Genomic DNA, 21,491 nt, shown 5'->3' with positions numbered 1-21,491 from the left:
AACTACTGCATCAGGTGAGGAACGAGGCAAAAAAGCATGGAATTCTGAGGTCTTATTACAGATACTTGTAAGATTTAAGTGAAAGATGCACAGTGTGTACATTTGGGTAGAATGGGTAAGAGATGTGGCTGTGGTGGGTGTGTTATCTGTTTTCTTACCAGGGAGAGAATTAGGATGAACATCACCACTTAGCTGTATGCTTAGATAGCTGTGGAGATGGTTGGGAAGCCATGTGATTTATTTTATTTTGTTTTTAAGATCTACTTTGGTTCTGGTGGTATTTCTGCAGTAATATAAGACATAAGGTTATTAGAGAAGGGGTTACGTGGAAGTGGCCTGGATTAGTACTTTTAAGGAGACAGAATGAGGGGATGAGAGTTTTATGAGGGGTGAGTCAAGCTGGTAGTGATAAGATGTTAGGTGGGTTATGACAGTTACAGGGAGTAGGAGTATTGATGTTAACATAGTGAATGAGAGTGCTTGGTGTTAGAGACTGTTGGTGAATTGGTAGAAGCTGGGGGAGGGGTGCAAAACATATTACTGCTGTGTAAGGAGGTGGTAGAGAAAGAAAGAAAGGAGGTGGAAGAGACTAGGTTATATGGTTTGAATGTCAGAGGAAGATGATGGCATTATTGGAGTGTGTGTGATCTAGTTTGATGTAATTTGCTGGAGTGGTTATGAATTGTGACTGGAGATGAGCTAGTGAATTTTAAATTTAGATGATGTGGAGGTGGGAATTGGGGAGTACAATATAGGAGTGGACTGAATCCAAGATGTAGCAAGGGGAACAGTGTAGGCAGGAACCCCAATCGCTGAGAAAGAAGCTACAGAAACAATCAGCTGCTAAAATCTTTAGACAGGTAGGAACTAGATGGAATTATCTGACTGGAATTATCTGACCTGAAGAGATAAAAACTTTAGAAATGCAACTCAAGAAGTTTCTATTAGAAGTACAAGACCAACTCCTGAGAATCCAGACATTCAGTGAAATAAATGACAGCAAATTCTGAAACTTACTGTTACACTCTTAAAGCACATTTTGCAGTAGGGATTCATGACCCTGCCCTCCTAAACATAGGAGCTGTGCCTCTACATATCTGATACTTATGTACAGCAACTCTGAGATCGTGTTAGAGAAAGAGGAATATTCTGACATACTCTAACCTCAAACTTCGTATATATTTTCTCACATTCACGCTTTCATTTCCACTATTCTAGGGATCACAATTATAGTTCTGAAAAATTCAGCAGATGCACGTGTGGGAGCCCATGTGCTTACTTTTTGCATAAAAGAATTACTGTAGTTTATCACCTCTAGATGCATTCCTTTTCATGCCACACAACCAGTACCACATGTATTCTGTGCATGCAGTATGAGCCTTTCTGCTACGCTGCATGAGCAATTTTGGTACCTAATGCAAAGTTTGCCAAATCACTACTGAGTATAACAGCACTGCCACAGTCATGCACTGCTACAATCATTAGTTTCCATCTGCACAGTTTTTGCTGTCTTATATACTAGTGAGAGATATTTAGTATCTTCACACATCCTCATCTTGTAAAAGTTTACAAGATGCAAAACTGGGAGCAAACAGAACTATCTCATTAGGTAGTCCGTTCCTTTTTAGACCGTTTAAAGTGCCCAAGTAGAATGTTTAGTCAAAACACAACTTTACAATGAAATTAATTTTACTACATATCCATTCTAAACAGTTAAACTCGTCATATTTCGCCCCTTTGGTCTTATAATGTATATAATAATATCACATGCTTTCTGTTTTTTTTTTTTTTTTGTTTGTTTTGTTTGTTTATTTGTTTATTTTAAGACTATTTAAACCGTGAAGTGCCTTGAAAGTACCCAAATTATTTCAGCTGAATTTTTATTTCACTACAATACCATATAACTTTATTTTTTTATAAACAAATAGCCTAGTAATATATCCAATAAAGAATTTACCATATAATATATTATTATCTGCAGTTACACGACTAAACAGGCTGGGTGACCAGGAAGTAGTTGTAGTATGAAAATAGCGTTAGGAAATATTTTATAAAAAGTAATTAGATAGCTGCAGAGTTAAGTAGTGATGTTAAGGAATTTTATGACAAACATTATGTTAAGCTAATATACAACCTTAATACTCTCCAAGATAAAATTTAAACTATATACAGAGAATCGGTGAACTAGATGTGGATGCAACACACTTGCAGTCAAGTAAGAAAATTCTATATATTTTGCTTTGTTGTTTGTAATGTTTTGCATAAAATAAATGTGACCATAAATAAGTCCTGTATCAACTAATTTAGTTTGCCAGTTAAAAACATTTATATGGTTTCCTAAATGCAAATCCGTATGTTTTATACATAGTATCATAAACGTGCTAAGATGTGTAATCTTTAATACAACTCATTTTATTTCTTGCAGCAATGTGACATGGACAAAACTTAAAATGTATTTATTTATTGAACTTTAATGCCATCAATACATATCTGCCAAATAAAAGCTAGAGAAAATATAGGGCCTCCAAACCATGACTTAGTGGATAGACAGAAAGCCCTGTCACTATCTTCCTCTTCTGGCTTTTCCCAGTTAGGGATCATCACAGCAGATCACCTGTCTGCTCATGATTGGCAGCAAAGTTTTATGGTGTCGAGTTACCAGCCTGGCACACGGAAGGCACACACACACACACACACACACACACACACACACACACACACACACACAGCCAATTTAGAGTGTCCAATCCACCTACAGCATGTCTTTGGGAGGAAACTGGTGCACCCGGAGGAAACCCATGCAACCACAGGGAGGACATGCAGAGTCCACACAGAAGGCACCCCAGACGAGGATCGAACCAGAGCACCTCTTTCTGTGAGGTGACAATGCTAACCGCTGCACCACCGTGACCGCCCTAAAGCCCTGTCACTATACTCTGTGTCATATAGGCTGCTGACAGGCAACTTGTGCATGGCCTACAGGGCAGTCTCTGAACCTGCACTAATGGATATGCTACACATCAGCATGTCAAATGGCACAAGAGTCACTCACTCTAGGGATCTTAACCTAGCCTGTGACATTAACAAAACATGCTGGAGAGACAGAGATATCTCCCAGAGATTGCCACTGCTCTGAAATAAACTTCCAATTCACATGAAGCAGAGACCCTCACTGACCCTATTCAAGTGCAACCTGGAAAAATGGATGGGAGACCACAAATTCACCCCAGGGGTGGCACCATGTCCCTCATGGATGGGGTAGTCAGTGTTTATCATAGATGCTGTCTGCGAATGACATCAATCTAACTAAAGATAATTGAGGCAACTTGAGATTAATATGGCTAGGCTTGTAAGGGCTGTAGGGCCAGTAGCCTAGTAACCTCCTGTGAACCTATGAACCTATGAACCTATGAAATACAGAAGGGAATGAACACTATACCTAAACCCACCCTCCCCATAAAGTGCAACAGCGTATGGATGGTGTTTGTTATTGTACAACAGTGTCAACTTAACACAGCTGTTTCATTGTTGAGCCCATATCACACACCTCATTATATCACAGCTCCTAAATACATTCTACATGTGCTATATCTGCAATAAAGATGCCATGCTAAAGTCAAGACTACTTCAAAAATTAAGCACCCCTCTTCAAAATTCCTATAAAAACTATTATTTAAATGATTACTTTTGTCAAGATTACCTTTGCCAAAATCTAAAATTCAAGTAAAAGAAATATAACAATCTACAAGAATGCAGAGATATAAAATGGAAAAAACTTCCATAACATAAAAAGTTATTTCCAAACTTCATTTCTCTTCACAGTCTAAAAATATATGATTATTTACAAATGAATAACTGAAGTGTTATTCTTCTTGAGGGGTACACACTGCAATTACGATTGTTCAAGTTTCCCTTTCAAGGTCAGTTACAATGTATACATCTCTCAAAATAGCATCTTGTTTATTCTATTGTTAGATCTTATCCTCTGTGTCAGCAACGCCAAACTGCACCAAGTAATAACCACAAAGTTTCCCTATATAAAGTGAGCAGAAGTAAAAGATGGTAAGCAATATAGGCGACCTTTGAAGGTAGTAGCTTTTGCTATTTCATGCAACTCATATAAAAGAAATGTGAAATCTACAGGTAATCCATAATTAATATGTGCAGCTGTATAGGTTAAATCATTAAATCAGTTTGTATTTAGTGTAATTCTAGGCATATTGTGTATTACATGTAGCAGTGTGTGAAGGTTCCCTTTTTTATATTTAGACTAATTATGATGGAGTTAGATCCTTTCAGGGAAGTGGTGATATGGGTACAGTGTGCATAACCTCGTGATGATGTAATACAGAATGTGAATGGTGTTGATGTGGGCAGAGTGTATACATTTTTCTGGTCATGCAGGTATAGGTGACACTGAAATGTACTCTCTACCTCAGATTCCAGAGAAATGTCTTTTATTTCACCCTCATATCTATACACATTATTAGGATATATATTTATACTTTTATCCGTCCACAGATAGATAGAGATAGATAAATAGACAGACAGATAGACAATGAACTGCTAAATAGCTGTGATAAAAACATTTATCTGAGGCAAAGTATAGATATTTTCATCTGTTACTACACCATGCATCTGTAAGTAAGCTACATTCAAAATAACAGAATAAAAAAAGAACCTAAACACACAGCACACACAAAAAAAAACATACACAAAGCACACAAAAACAATTACATCCAGATATATCACACCCTTGGAAATTAATGTTATGAAAAATTAGAATGAAACATTTCAATTATTTTTGGAAGAGAGAGAAAGATCAAAACATGTAGTAGTCCTGCACTCATTCATTTCACAGTAATGGGATTTGTTTCCATTGCTTTGCCACCTCTACTTTCAATAATTTAATGTTTAGAACACATTTTTGTGTGAGGAGAGGTATCTAGCACAGTGTTTAAACGAACTATATATATTTTTTCTTTTTTTGTTCCTCTACTTGTTTACCTGCATCCAGTCTGAGTTAATTCATTTAGTGGGGTGAGCACCTCATATCCCTGAACAAGACAACAGTCCTATGGCCCATTTGTCCTTCTCAGGGTGGCCCAGTTGTCTTATTCATTCCCTAACAATGAGAGTTAGGTGGTAAGGAGTGAGATGGTCAGCTTGTTGGTCCTGTGGAACAGCCTATGCTTTCCATGATAGAACACTCCCCCTCCCTTGTGGTAGCTCTCTGAACTCTGCCATGAGCCACCTACCACAAGGAGTATTCCTTCACATGCCCAGTTCCTACATACATATGCACTATGAAAACAAGTGATCATTCTCCATGGGTGCAACAGCTAGTGTCCTACTAGGTGTCACCTAAATCAGAGCCAGAGCTGCCTCCCTCTCCACCAGAACAGACCAGCCATCAGTGGTCACTTTCTCATATTAAACTTAACCAGTTTGGTCAGTCACATGAGCCCCTAATCAAACTTAGGTCACCTTGGCCATTGTCGGGGCTTTATCCCTGTGTGTCACTGCAGCTAGCAGTGATGAGATTACTTCTGTCACCTGGCTTAGGTGCATAACCCTCTTGTGTTGTGAATGCAGATATACACACATATATCTATATATCTATCTCTCACTCTCTGTCTCTGTTTCTCTCTCTCTCTCTCTCTCTCTCTCTATATATATATATATATATATATTTTTTTTTGTCAGTCTATCCACAACTCATACCACCCCGACTCCAACTCTTGATATGCTTCTCTCATTTTTTCTTTTGCTCATCGAAGCACCTGTAAAATGTTTTATATCCATTATAATCTGCATTTTTTTTTCACTTGGTGCCTTTTCCTTTTTGTTTTTCCTTCATTTTTGTCTGGTACTATTTGTTCCAGTTCTGCTGATTTACATAATAATTATAGGAGTCGATAATCCATCTTGACAGCCCAGATCAAGTGGTCAGTAACAAAAGGAGATGTTCAATGATGCAGCTAAAGTGGTCAATTAAAGACTCAAGTTAAAGCTCAAGGAGCATAATGTTAAAAGTAATAAGAATAAATAAAGCCTGTCTAGATTTTGCACTGTCTGAACAGATGGAGTCTAATAAGTTAAAAGACTAAATTATCCTGTTAATTCAGTTAACAATACAAAGCTCAGCACTGTAACTCTATCACCATTGTGCTGGGCTCCATGTAACGGAGCCCTTTGTGCTTCTGTTGTTCCTGCAGCTTCTCCAGGCTGCTGGTAGTAGTGCTGATTTAACCAAACTACTTGTCTCTGTGGACTCATCAATAACTGGCCTAGAAGCGTGTGAGCTGACTTCATGATCTAACTGACAGATAACGGACAATAAGAATACAATGTGAAAAGTAGAGAATTTCTCAGATAGGGGCCGTAGATGATGATTCATGAATTCTGAAGTACTTTAGCAGTTCTTACTCTCTAGATGGAGTTGACATTCAAGTCGAAAGGCAGCAGTGTTCTTTCCTGTTATTCAACACCACTGAACATTTTATTCTGTGCCTGCAGTCCGCAGATTCAGAACAGAAACCAAACAAGGAATTCATTACTTTGCTGATCATATCGAAAGCATATTGTACCTTATGAGAACTTTAGTCAAAATTATTGGTTAAGCAAAACAGTACCAGTACCCATAAATGTCAGTGGTAAGCATTAAGTGAATCAAAGGAAGATGAATGCATGAAACCTTTTTTGATCAGTATCAAATGAAACAGAAGGAGTCAAATGTATTAAAACTACATTAACCAGCACTAAAACAATCAAAAGGAGATGAATACATAAACTCAGCACATTTATCCCATCACAATGCTATTCCATCGTATGCTGTAAGGATGAATGTGTTTAGACAGGTTTAAAACAAACTACTAAGATTGTGCCTCTTTTTTAAAGGACAGTTATATAATGTATGGAATAACAAAATGCCATTTGTGAGGTATAATATTCAAGCACAGTTAGCATATTTGTTTACTTAGTGTGCCATTTGTGCAGAAAGATGTGCACTGTAGATTTGTTTGCATGATAGTATAACATTAACTATAAATTTGTCTAAATTTTAAAAGTACAATAAAAGTATCAAACTTTTGACTTGTAATACATTAAAATTGCTTCACATTGCACAGTATTAGTGATTCAAAGTTCTGTAAAAAATATGCTGTCTTTTCAAAGTGAGAACAGGAATAACCTGGCTAGGTTTTTATTGTAGTTTGTCTGTGTGACCTTTTTACTCTTTGGTTTGGATGTTAGTTGGGATATTTTATAGACACCTTAATGGTTATGGGCACAGCTGGGTTAAAGACCTTGTGTTTCTAATGTATAGCCAAACAATCCACTTAATGTTATGCTGATAAGGTCATAAGAGGGCCAAAACATGCATTTCCACAGCTTTGCTGGCCTGAATGTATCCACAAAGACATAAAAAGAAAAAAAGTAAAAAGTCATGGACATTCAGAAGCCATATAGCTGAAACACTTGATGTCCTTAAGGGGTCACTTGCATGTATCCAATGGGCCTCTATTACAGGAGGTTTGAGGTATCACACAGTGAAAACTCTAGCTTGGCTAGGTTTTTCTTGTAATTTATACTAACTGGTTTGTCTGTGTGACCTTTTTACTCTTTGGTTTGGTTGTTTTCAGAGTTAGGATTATTTCTGAAGAAGATGCAGTACCTCTTTTTCGTTTTACATTGTTTACTGATATTATATTTACTATGAAGTTTATTTTCAAACATTCCATGTATTTATGTTTTAAATGAATAACTTTTTGTATTCAGTGATTAATGATATCAAATAGATTTTTGAATGTATTTTAAGTTGTTATAAATGAGTCATTGATGTGTTGTTCCAGTCTTTTTCTGAGATAAATTTGTTTGTTTCAATGTAATTTACTTTAGCATAATCTATGAAAGTGGATACATTTTCAATGTATAGGTGCAAATTCTTTGATTAAATACAAGGCTACCATTGTCAGTGTTTATAGTGAAGGCTGCATTGTGTGTGAAATATCTGAAGTAATGTTGGATTATGAATGTTTTTTCTAAGGCATTTTTATTTCTAAAAATCTAACAATAATGAGGACTATAGTAGTTATTCAATCCAATATCTGAATTAAGGACATCTCCCTTAAGAATAATAACAATTGTTTTATTTTACTTGTTTGTTTTGTTTTGTTTTCATTGTGGGAGATTAGTGAAGAGAATTGTGCACTTCAGGAAACATGGATGATGGTACTAAAATATCCAATTAAGTTGGATTCAGCCAGATTTATGGACTACAGTTTTTATATGCAAGAATTGTGATTCTGATATTTTTTCTATAAGCCTTATCTTTAAGAAGTCTCATGTAAATATGAAGGCAGTACTATTTAGCCTATGAAAAGAAATAGAGGTCAGTCTTGTTTTTTTGTGGAACAGTATTAGATCTTTCAACTAGGTTTTTGGTACAGTATATGTCACTATTATCCATAAAAAGAAAGGCTTCCAGACCATACCTCTCAACCTCTTAGCTCAAGAAATCTGAACAAAGCCTAAAATAATGGGGGACAAAGACCCGAAATAGGTACATAATATAAATATTATTCTTATAGACTTAGAAAGTTGCTAGAATAATAGCATTTGACTTAGCATGCATTTTCTGAAGGAAATGAAGTCTGAAACTCAACTGTATGACATTATTTAGTTATTTCATTCCTTGGTGATTTGCCAGAAAACCACACATTTTATGAGGAATAGACCAACAGTATGAGGCAAAAATCTGGACATTCTGCAAAAAAATCTGGACAGTTGAGAGGTATGTTCCAGGCTACTCACCTTTTCTCTAAGTTTCTCACATTTATCAGCCTTCACTGTAGATGTAGTAGCTGTATTTTGTCATTTTGTTAATTTGAAATTATTTAAACAGGTAAGAAAGATCTTATGGAGACAGCCCAGTGCAGCCTGTTCACTATAGAGCAGTCAGATGGGTCACAAATTTCATGCCAGACAGACTGATAGTGAATCTCCTGACCCATAATCATAGCGCCATATCCTCAGCAATAAAAGAAGGTCAACATTTTGTATCTGTATTCATGTGCTACAAGAGAAAAGTGTAAAATTTCATTAAACATGTGAGTTTCTTCTTTGCAGTCAAGAACTTTAGAAAGTCCCACCTCCTCGAAGTGCTGACTCATGTGAGTTACACTCATGTCACATTCACCTTGGATTGTGTTTCTTCTGCAGGCCATATTGCTTGCCAAATATTATCACATGTAGTAAGGGACTTCTCTATTAGGCTCTTGACCTTCACCACACAGGGTGCTCAGTAATGCCAATTCAATATCATGCCTCAACATGTGTGCTTGTGTTATTACTTACATACAAACATATCCACTTACATATGTACATATATAAATGGTTGCAATACACTCTTTCAAATGCATACTTTGTCAATAGAGCACACTGCTTTACCCTTTTGTCAAAGTCCCTGCTTGTTGATTGCAGGAGATTTTGAACAACAGTTTGTCAACTGTTTCTGTGGGGTGTGAGCTGTGCTTGTATGAAGGTATTTTTTATTACACTGTAGCTTTCAGATGTACAAAAAGTTTTGCCATTAGTTATGTGTGTGTGTGTGTGTGTGTGTGTGTGTGTGTGTGTGTGTGTGTGTGTGTGTGTGTGTGTGTGTGTGTGTGTGTGTGTGTGTGTGTGTATATGTATGAGTGTTTGTGAGTTAGGGTTAGAATAAGGGTTAGGTAAGGGGATACTTTTAGTGGTGTATGTGTGTGAAGGTTTTGGAGAGTGTGAGAGCAAGATCTTGCAAAATAAGGATAAACTAAGGGCTAGGTTAGGTGATAGTTTTAGTGTTTTGCATGTGATAGTCTGTGTGCTGTGTGTGCCTTGAGTATCTTGTGTAGTGGTACTGTTAGGGAAAGAGTTTTTGGTAAGGTAATGTGTAGGACTAGTTGGAGAAGAGGCAGGATTAGGGTTAGGGTCAGGGTTAGGGTTAGGATTAACACACATGAGTAGCATTGTACTTTCAGACCACTGTGTCAAGCTATCCAGGGTCTCGGAAATGCTACTCTGTGTGCCACAGAAAACTTCTTCGTTCATGCAGATGTAAGGAAGGCTAATAGTGTTCTGAATTAAAATAACATCATCATTTATGATGCTATTTTAAATGAAACAAAAATAAGAGTAATACTATAAGAGTAAAGCACTGAAATATTAACCATCTAGTTAGTTAGCTAGTTATTAAATTTGTTAGCCAGATTGATAGGTTGGTCCACAAACCATTTTTATCCACGACTCAACCCAAAATGGTAGTTACAACTTTTTCAACATTTGCTAGATCTTACACAATACATTGACATAATACACTGAAAAACAAAACAAGGAAGAATATACAAAGGAGAACATAAATAAGCCAGCAATATGTGTAGCCCATACTATGAAGGCAGGCATTTAAAAATAAATCAAAAAATAGCTTTATTCAGGAATGAACACTGGATCAGTACAACAAATCTAGTATACTGATGAACATTTGGCACATCATAAATATAAGTACTTATTAATGGCTCAGTATTCAACCATAACTATTATACTGACTTTTTAGTGAAGATTCCTCTGGTACAATTGAATGTGATACTCCTTGGGGTGTGTCATTAAGATGCAAGTAAATCATATCTTGGCACTACTGAGCATGTGCTAAATATGTGCAGGTGAAAGCATGCACCTGGCTGGGTCTCACCATTCTTTTAGCTCATATAACAAATAAAGTTACATGAATCCTCTCAGTCAGCTGCATGTATGACTTTACTGTTGTGCAACAAATTCAAAAACAGGGAATCAGTAAGATTAATTATAATTGGCAAAAGGGAAACACGTTCACACACACACACACACACACACACACACACACACACACACACACACACACACACATGCACATACATATATATCTATACATCTATATATATATATATATATATATATATATATATATATATATATATATATATATATATATATATATATATATATGAGAGAGAGACACCTAAAAAAGTTAACAGACTAATCTAATTACTATGTACATGGGTTACATTATTTTTTTTAAATTTTTGAATACCGTGAATATAATTTACAAATTAGATTGCCGTTATCCATAAGGTGAGTTTGGGTATACCAACTGATCTTTACATTTTTTAATTCTTAATATGATGTGGTGATATGTTTAGCATTTGTAGTCACTGTAATGCTGAATGGTCAGGAAAAGTAGACTGCTGTGCTCAGCACAAACATACTACAAGAACATATGATACATGTAATTTAATGCATTGCTTTCTTTCTTGCCAGATCTTGCTTCCCAGAAACCTCAAAATCAGTGGCCTAGAGTTCATTCCTGTAGAGATCCCTTTGGAAAGTTTAGAATCCATGGATGAAACTTTGGAAATCTTTGAAAAGGTTCTAGCTAGTTTGGCATTGGACAATGTGTTACAAATCTTGTATGACATAGAAAATCTTCGAACCCTCATTCAATCACTGGCTGCATCCTTGGGGTGTAGTTTCAGTCGGACACCTTCATATGACACCCTTCAGAACTGGACTGAGGAATATGCCATTTCTCCATACACAACGGAAAAGGTTGCCTTGGACCGACTTCAGAAATGTCTGCACAAAATGGCACAGCACCTTGAACATGTACAGAGCTGCTGAAAGACCCCTCACATAACAATGGTTTACATTATGGGTTCACCTTCATCAGCCCACATCCCAGTCTGTCTTTCTATTTTATTGTTTACTTATTTATTGATACATAGACTATATTTTTGATAAATGTCTATATATATAAATATGTATAGTAAGAGATATTCTGTGATAAGTATTTTGTAATGATTATTAAAGTAATTTTGAGAACGCAGCACAGACAGATCCAACAAAAGAACCACAGTATGAAATAAATTACCATTTTGTTTGTCCAAGCAGATAGGACTGCTAACACTGTATCAATCTTTTTTCCTAAGGAGTTCTCTGCATCTAACAGAAAACACTATTGGGTATTTTGTTTTAAAACACTCACTATTTTGCAGTAGATGGTATATTTCCTGCTCTTTCCAAATAATGCTCATGTGTTATGAAGCTATTGCATTAGAGTCAGTAGATCCCATTGGCTGAGATCATTCTCAGAGGACAAATTGTTGCCAAGTGTTTAAATCATAATGTTTTGACCTACTGGACAACAACATAAACACCTCTGCTAAATGTATAATCTTAATTGCTTCAATACTATTATGTGACACAGTCAGTGATAATGGGAGTCAGAGAGTGAGACCCTACTGTAAATGAGATGCCACCCCTTAGTGGGCTAGCTTAAAGTCGCACAACCAGCAGCAAAGAATAAATAAATAAATAAATAAATAAATAAATAAAATACTCAGTTTTGAATACTTTTATTTTTATTTCTATATTTCATTATTGATTCCATACATATACTCTAATTTGTTGTTTTTCAAACAGGTGTGTTCTATTATTATTTTTGGTTGCAACCCATGTGGATGAAACTAGCTTGCATACAATGGTATGTTCTTATTGGTCATTCAGTCCAAACAAATTAAGTGTTATAAGAGGACTGCAGCAAAAATGGGCTATATTTTGATAATTCCTTCTTATCCTGAATGATGTCAAGTGTCTTCTGTTGTGCTTATCATGATGGAATCTTCTATGTCCCTTAGCATGTAAGAATATTATGAACATTTTTAAACAATTATTTTGCTTTTTGTAAACAAATAAACCTGAAGTCTTTAAAAGGATAAGTCTGAAGTATAAAGTATACACTCTTAGAAATGTACAGAAAATCAAAATAAACTGTTTTTTTCTAATACATTTCATATCAAAATCACATCACTCAGTCTACCCATCCATCCATCCATCCATCCATCCATCCATCCATCCATCCATCCATCCATCCCATCCATCCATCCATCCATCCATCCATCCATCCATCCATCCATCCATCCATCCTCACTCCATTTTCTAGACTCCTTAGTGATTGTCACAGTGGTAGCAAACTGGGCAGGAGAGACTAAACTTCCCTCTCCCCAACAAGACTTCCCAGCTCATTCTGTGATATCTCCAGATAAAAATCTTTAGACTGTCCTGGCCTGACTTGAAGCTTCCTCACAGAAAGTCACACCTTGTATATTTTTCAAGGGAAGTACCTGATGGAGGTATCCTTACTAGGTGCTCAAACCCCTTTAACTGACACATCGGTCTGAAGAAGCAGCTGCTAATATACTGCCAGACTGCCAGTCTTCTTCACTTTCATATAGAATAAGCCCGGCTACTCTACAAAGGAGTATCATTTCCACTGCTTGCATCTATGACCTCACCCTTTCAGTCACCAGCTAAAGCTCAAGACCAAAGATGAAAATGAGAATATAAACTGAGTGATAAAGCATCTAAAGTGTTGCTGCCATAGCAATAATTCTGTGGTCTCCTCACATTCCCCCTCCCCTCAACAAGTAAACAAGACCCCAGGGTACTTAACTTCTAATACCCGTGGTAACTGCTCCCCCTCACCTGCAGAAAGCAGTCCACTTTTTAACAGAAGACAACTAAGCCCTGTGATATGAAGGTGTGGATCTTCATCCAGGTTACCTCTGAATTAGCAGCAAACTACCCCAAAGTACACCAGAGATCATAATTACAGGAATGAGGAGAACAAAATGCTATGAAATGAACAAGGACACAGTCTTCATGTTCCCAGACCAGATACTGCCCAAACCGAGGCTGTGATGATACCCTTTTCATGAGTGTCAAAAACAGGAGAAGAGACAAGACACAACTTTGGAGAAGTCCTACTTCTATCTTGAATGCTTTTGACTCAATGCAGAAAATACAGGTACAGGTCTCAGTCCACAAATACATGGACTGAACTGCAGGCAACACAGACCCCAGAAGTTATAACACCAGCATCACAACATTCCAGGATGCATGGACACATTCTTTCTACAAGTCCAGAAAACACATGTAGACCGTACTGACAAACTCCCACATACATGTGCAAAGACAAAGACTTAATATGCTGTCACATGGCCAGGATAGAATCCACACTGCTTCTCCTGAATTACAAGATCAGCTATCAAAGTCCTTTCCAAACCCTAGTAAAAGCTGTCCCATTGAGGCTGTGTGGTGTTATCCTGCTATAACTGGAACGCACCTTCTTGTCATTTTTCAAAAATAGGAAACACCAATGAAACAAAGAAATATACTTTATTTTTGTTACCTCAAGAATATCTAGTGTCATCAGTATTTCCTATCCAAATCTCATTCATTTCTGTGCCTGTGCACCTCAGAAACCCCAAAAGCACTCCAATGTCACAGTGACTTCATCAGTACAAAAAGACCCAGCTACACCAGTTGCTTCGAGTACAGCCTTCTCAAGGGAGGACATGTCCACCAACTTCATAATTTTCTCAAAATGTTGCTTACACCTCCTGACATCAGCATATCTTCACTTTTGATGAGAACATTCAATGTCACACCTCCCTCTCCTGATTCACTAGATGATTTGCCATAACCTCTTTGAAATCATCTGAAAATCATTCTCCGCAGCCTTGCCAAATTCATCCAACATTCAAGCCTTTGCTTTGGCAACTTCTGCCTTCCTGGTTTGTCAGCATCTATTGACCAGGCCTGAATACCCTGATAGCATTGTCTGGAATGCTTCTTTTTAACTTGACAGTTTCCCATGCCTACATCAGGGTGAAACACATTTATTACAAAAATGTAGGACAAAAGAGGAGCCTGGACCTACTGGAAATACCCCTCTGTAGGTATTAAGCCACTCCTATATAATACTGCAAAAGTTCGTAAAAGAATAATTTGTAATAATAATAAAGCTCAGAAGGAGGATAACCTGGCCAACAATGTTAAGGACAATAAAAAGGCTTGTTTTAACTATGCAAAGATGAAGAGACCAGAATAATGCTTCAGCTATAGTTAAGGATAATTATAGTATTGCAGATATCTTCAGTGAAATGTTTGCTGTCCACAGCTTAGCTTATGAAGACACAGTCTTACCTACTGTTGCTTTAACTGTGGACAATTGCCTTCTTAGTTTGGAGGAGTTAGCCCAGAAAACCTTACTGGTCATACAAACATTGCTTCTGTCCCTGATGGAATACTACTGATTTTCTTGAAGAAGCTATTTAATATACTAATGTATATCTTAGTAAAGTTGTTTCAAAGGTTGTTAAGAATTAGCCATGTTCAAAGAATGTGCCAGTCTTCTATAGTTGTTCCTGTATTCAAGTCAGGGGTAATAACATCACATCCATCTAGCTATTGTCCGATTAGTTTGACATTAATTTTAAGAACACCACTGAAGCTTCTCCTGGATAAGTTGTTAGCAAAAGTAAATCTATGGCAACATGATTTTATTATAGGCCAGTTTTGTCTCAGTGACTTAACCCAATTCTATTCTATAGTCATGGACGCCTTTTGTACAATTTTAACTATAGATGCAGTTTACCTATATATTTCAAAAGCATTTGATAGCATTCTGTATGTTGTATCAAACCCTACATATTTATTTTATTTATTTACTTATTGTACATTTGTTTACAGGGAAAGTCTGACTGGACACAGGTCCTTTTTCAGTGGAGGTCCAGGGAGAAAAGTTCCAAGAGTAACAAATACATACAATAGAGAAACAAATATAGCCAACTGAGAAGCAAATACATACAAGATAGTGGTTTCAGGCACAATAAGTAGAGCAACAGTAATTTACATAAAAAATGGTTGTTTACATTCAGTGGCTATATCCAAATGGTTATGTACAGTTAACGTGACACTACCATTAGTGGTAGATCATGCTAGTAGAATATGAGTAATGATAGAGTGAAAAGGAGGAATATATAATTAATTTATTATGTTTTTGGCTAATAAAGCATATATTTCAAGTAAGAACTGTCTAAAATGACAGCTGTCTAATGCCTGGTACCTCTGAACTGTGTATATTATAAAAGGACACCATTAATTTGTAAACTTTTAGGAAATTATTTTGAGAAGTTCTTAGTTAATAATACAGCATTTAAAAATATCCGAACTCTGGACCCTTTTCCTTAATTACTTTTGGTTTTATCTATAATTCTGGAGGTAAAATTTGAGTCGTATCTGGTCCCACAGGGCTTTCTACTGGGGCCACTCTTATTCAATATGTTCAGTTTGTCTCTGCCTGTAAGTAATCAGGTTGCCTGCACTTGATGACTCAAATGTTGGCTTTCCAGTTCTTACTATCAATGACCAACATATTTTGCAATCACAGTTGAAACAAATAATGCTATGAGCAAAAATGCATAGCATTAAATTTAACATCAACAAGACTGCATCATTCATTCTGATAAATCAAATAAAAATTACTTATATGTATTAAATGGCCAAAGTGTAAATTCAGGAATCAGTAGAGAGTTATAAGGACTTGGAAATAATTGTTAGCATGGACTTATCCTTTTATACATATTTTCATGGTGTTTGCAAAAACAAAAAAAAAAACGTCCTTAATGATAATGAAAATTCTACTTACTGTTGCATCGAGATCCCCCCAAGATGACGACAGTCCCCTTCGTTGCCCTGTTCAGGCGCGTCTATATCACAAGATCGAATGCTAAAATAGCGAATGCTCTTTTATAAAACTTAAAAATGCAAAACCTTAAAATGTCGAAGGAACAAATCAGTTAATTTTTTCTCAGGGGAAAAAATTTGTTGATCCAAAAAAAAAAACAATGTACAGGCAAAATAAAGTAGGGGGCTTTGCCCCACACCCCCCAAAACTTAAATATACCAACTCCGAGATAGCAACACAGTGTAGAAAACAGCAAAGTCCAGAGAATGGCCCATCAATTTTTTTCCCTGGGGAAAAAGTGATGTTTTGTGCTTTTGACATTTTCAGGTTTCGCATTTTAAAGTTCAGTATAACAGCGTTCGCTTATTTAAGCCTTTGCTCTTCTGATAGGAACCCATTTAAGCTATATACTAAATACAGTACTAGCTTCTGTATGTATTCCAAAGTGAATACTAACCAGACTTGATATGGTTCAGATGGACCTTAGTGGAAACATCTGGTTAATTAGTTTCTTACTTTAGCACAGAAAATTAATGGAATTGCACTTATATTCAATACATTGTGGACTTATGAAGAGTCACTTAATAAAAGCAATTTAAGCTTACACAATGAAAGATTGGCATTAATCTTGCATTTGTGATCTGTTGATCATGAAATAAACACACAAATAATAAACTATTCCTATGTGTAGAAAGCAAAGCAACAGCATTAACAAAGAGTTCTCTGCATAAAAGTGGAAAAGTTATGGAAGACAAGATAGGTGAGAGATCTGACTGTACCTGATTTCAAAGTCAGAATAGGTGAACCTTTTGAATCATATAAATATAGGCCAGCAGTTACAGTTACTAGCTTCTAGGTTCTCCTTATGGGCCTGCACTTTGTTAACATAACTTTGAAACTTGAACCCTTGGGGTTCCCACTGGTACCTAAGACTACTACCATGACAGACACCAACCATATATAGCCAAAGCTGCCACATCAACTGCTGAGGTTCTGAACAGAATCCATTCAGACTCCCCATCCCAAATCTTCTGCTAATCAGGATCAGATTAAAACAGGTGCTGATAGAACTAAAGGTCCAACCCTGTAATAATCGCTTGCTCAATGTTTCAATTTTTTAATCTTGTTTAATTCATTGACGTCTACAGCACTCGTTCTTTATACTTAAGACTTACACCTTAATAAGAATGTTTGGCATATCAGGAGAGCAGTTACAATAAAAAGGAAGACATTTTATCCCATGGAATCTTGTTCATTATACTGCATATTATCTGGACTACATTCATCCACCCTTATGGACTGAGACCCACGAGGTCCTTAATACAGACCAGCTATGATATATAAGAGAAGCTGTTCCAGATATGAGAGCTGAATTAATTCAACACAGAAACATTGACTAACAAGGATTCCCAGGGCTCTTTAACTATATGCATGGACTTCCCAGGTCATTCCAGCCATAGACCCAGTTATGTGACTCAGCTTACCACAAAATGGTGATCATTTGATAACTCAACACCCTTCCCTACCATCGTCCTTTGAACACATTGCCTCAGTTCTTGTGACATGGTTATAAAGTCAGTCAGCAAAGTTTGACCCAAGATGTTGTGGTACCAAGAACACTTATAAGGACCCTTGTGTTTGAATATGGTGCTCATAATAGACAGTCCATGATTCTAAAGTCCAGTAACAATTCATTATTAGTGTTCCTATCAGACAAATGTGGCTCAGAGTAAGATGATGGTACTTCAACAAGCATTCACACTATGATCTCTGAGTAGGCTGAATACTCTGAATGGCTGTTAGGTGCATATGCATAAACAACAGGCACAGACAGTTTTTATTTGCATAACTCACAGTAACATGGAGGCAGCTGTCCTATCTACAGCACAAAGAGGGAGCCTTGAAGGCATCCTTATATTCACCAGTGGTCTTTCTGATGAGGCAGCTCTATAAAAATAGTGAGACCACCTCTGAAGGAGAAACTTTCTAATCAGTGTTATGTATAGACATTAGACTAAGTGTATCTAGCTAGTAATTTTCAAACTCCTACCCAATCTCTGGTTCTTTCCCAAGCAGAGAGATAACATTTCACACTCCAAGAGAAAACATCTTTTGCCAAGGTCCAGTCTGGCATGATCCAGCTTGCTACTTGCTTGGCATTACATCTGACCCAACCTTTTATCTTATGAGGGGTGAGCCCAAGTAGCAGTACTGTGTATGCATTTTGGGCTGAGCCTGACCAAGCTGCATGTGTCACACAGTCAGTAGCTATTCACCAAAATACACAACCCACTCAATCCCCATTTGTATCATCACTGGTACCCCTGCTTTAGACAATGTTCTCTTATTCTTTGTATGAGCCATAATGATGGACACATTTTTGTAGAGAGTTCTTTCTCTTGCCTCTCCTCCAAAAAACAAATCACCATGAGTAAGACTTCCAGGAGTAGAAGTATCCAGACAACATGGCCATGGGCATTGCAGATTATTAATTTTCAAAAACACTACAACAGATGCAATGTTTCTTTTACATTTTGTAAACTGAGAAGATTAGGAAGAGGCATACTGAGAGCAGAGACTGGGGTTATTGTCAGGCACACTACTCCTCAGAATGGACAGTGGCCACTACTACTCATGGGGCTGGCAGGACTGTTATTGCGCACACTTCAGTCGCTGACAGCTCCACTGACTGACAGACACATAAAATCATGATCAAGCAAATAACAGGCCTAATATGGCATGCAATAACTAATTTAACAAGCATTTGTGCTATGATCTCCATATAGGCTGAACAAGATCACTGTAAATTAAGCTCAGGATAAATACTGCATTACAGGAATGGACTGCCAAAATTAAAGGCATGTGAGGGGCATTTGTCATCCTGTTTGACCCACCAAAAGTAGGATTTCTCCAGTTAAACATTTCCGTGTAAGTAATTAATTGTTTTAGAAACTGGGGGGAGGTTAAGGGGATGGGAGCCCACTTACATACTGAAACAACAGAATTTCATCCCATGACAAGCAAACAATGCCTTATAAGAATATTGCACTACTAATAGCGTGTAAGGGGAGATGCCATCCCTTCAATTCCCTACAAGTTTAATTTCTCCATTTAAACAGTTTTCAGTAATTAATTACTTTACCATCCTGTGGGGTTAATGAGGTCAGTAGCCACTGTGGCATGCTGTAACGGTAGTAGTATATGTTTGTAATGTGGTAAAAGAACAATTATCACTGTAGCAAAACATTCTTCAGTAACTGTCCCAGAATCGTATAAGCCATGTCACTTATGACTAACCTGCCACAACCTGCATGAAGAAAGCTGTGGGGTGGTATTCCTGGACACCTGGCGATAACCAAGATTGATATCACAAAGCTGCCTGGTGCTGTACGCAGAAAACGGAAGGGGAAACAATAGTAAAAGCTAACATCATCATCTCTAGCTGTTACTTATTTGTTTCAGTTTTAAGCTGTCTGTTTAAAGTCAGTATCTGTTTTCACTATGTTTTTCTTCTGACAAAAGGGTACTAGCTGCTGGCCCAAGGCATAAATAATTCCTTGTTGTGCATGGAACCTAACAAGACTGCATAGCTTTGTAATCAATAATATGGAATGAACATTAGATTAAGTCTTCAGAAATCTGTCTGCTTCTGCAAACTGAAATGAATGAAAGAAAACAGCTGCAAGAAGCATTCATATTTTCTAATTGCATATTCTTTCCTGTTTATTTAATGCCAACTGTCTCAAGTCAAAATTTAATTTTTGCAGTGTATCGTTTTGTACTTTTTTTCTCTGCCCCAAATGACCATCAAACCTACCCCACATCAGCCATGTCCATTCATCGTCCCATCCTGGGTATTCCTCCATCAGTGCTGACAAGAAGAAGCCATCATACAGGTAGCCAAAGCAATGGAGTTTGCCTTCTCTGGCATCCTGGCAATGAAGGCATATTTATTTGGGCCTAACCAATCCCCTGCCTAGGTACTAATGATTTATATCCCCACAGGGACAAAACTGCCATGTCCACTGTGTTTGCCTGCTTTGTTCAATCATGATGAGAACTACTTCTAAAGAGGTTTGATGGTCCAACTCCTACCCCTGGGACCATGTTTTGCAATGCAGCACCTATACCAATAGACTATGGCATTGAATGGCACCAGATAACTTCCCTCCCTCCCAGAATGGGTACAGCCAACCTACCCTATAAGCTCTAGCCACAGCCTAACCCACCAATCAATCCTGGGTCATCAAGGCCACAGTCAGGTTTTCATTCTGTCCCTCTACACCAGCAGAGTTAACAGTCTTGACAGTGTTTTTTTTTTATCTTCGGACACATAAAGAATATTTTTATCTACAAGTCAAGAGCTTTTTTATTTGCAGATTAGAGATAAAATATAATGATACTGTAAAGCATTGTAATCTCTTTCTGTAAATGGTAGATTAGCATGTGTCTTAAGAGTGATAATAAAAATATGTCTACTGATATCTACTAAACTGAGAAAAAGATATAACAGCAAAGATTGTTAGTGCAGCCATCTTTTCCATCTCTCCCTAATCATGCTCCCCCGGAACAGTGTTCTTTCATTTATACTTTAATTTCTGTTTCACTATTTTTTTATTTGTTTTGGTATTAACAGCTAGACATTCAGTTACTGCTGACTTCCACCCATAAAAAGAAGTTGTGTACTCACCATAACGTTCCATGTTTGTTGTCCAGCATCTCGCCTCCATTCTTGCTTGTTGGGTTTGGAGCCAAACCTCGGCTCTGACGTGGCTGCATACCAAAGCTTGAGAGCTTCAACAGGCTCGAGGCTACAACATATCCCATGATGCTTAGTGGCTGTTCCCCAGATCTCATATGAGAGAGTACTCCCTAGAGTATGCTAACATAC

General features: G+C 37.1%; 1 protein-coding gene across 1 annotated transcript in view; it reads left to right on the top strand.

Annotated features, from left to right (window-relative positions):
- LOC122814866 (leptin-like) overlaps positions 1-12,412 on the top strand; it is a 42,177-nt gene extending 29,765 nt beyond the window's left edge. Inside the window, exon 3 of the mRNA XM_044087147.1 lies at positions 11,332-12,412. Coding sequence (XP_043943082.1) covers positions 11,332-11,691 — 360 coding nt within the window. The 3' untranslated portion in view covers positions 11,692-12,412. The remainder of the gene's footprint in view (positions 1-11,331) is intronic.
- Positions 12,413-21,491: the final 9,079 nt, after the last annotated feature.

The sequence above is a fragment of the Protopterus annectens genome, chromosome 11.part0 (genome assembly GCF_019279795.1).
Source record: "Protopterus annectens isolate FY-2018-M chromosome 11.part0, PAN1.0, whole genome shotgun sequence".
Lineage (NCBI taxonomy): Eukaryota > Metazoa > Chordata > Ceratodontiformes > Protopteridae > Protopterus > Protopterus annectens.
Note: the sequence above shows the minus strand (reverse complement) of the source record. Positions and strands in the feature narration are given on the sequence as shown.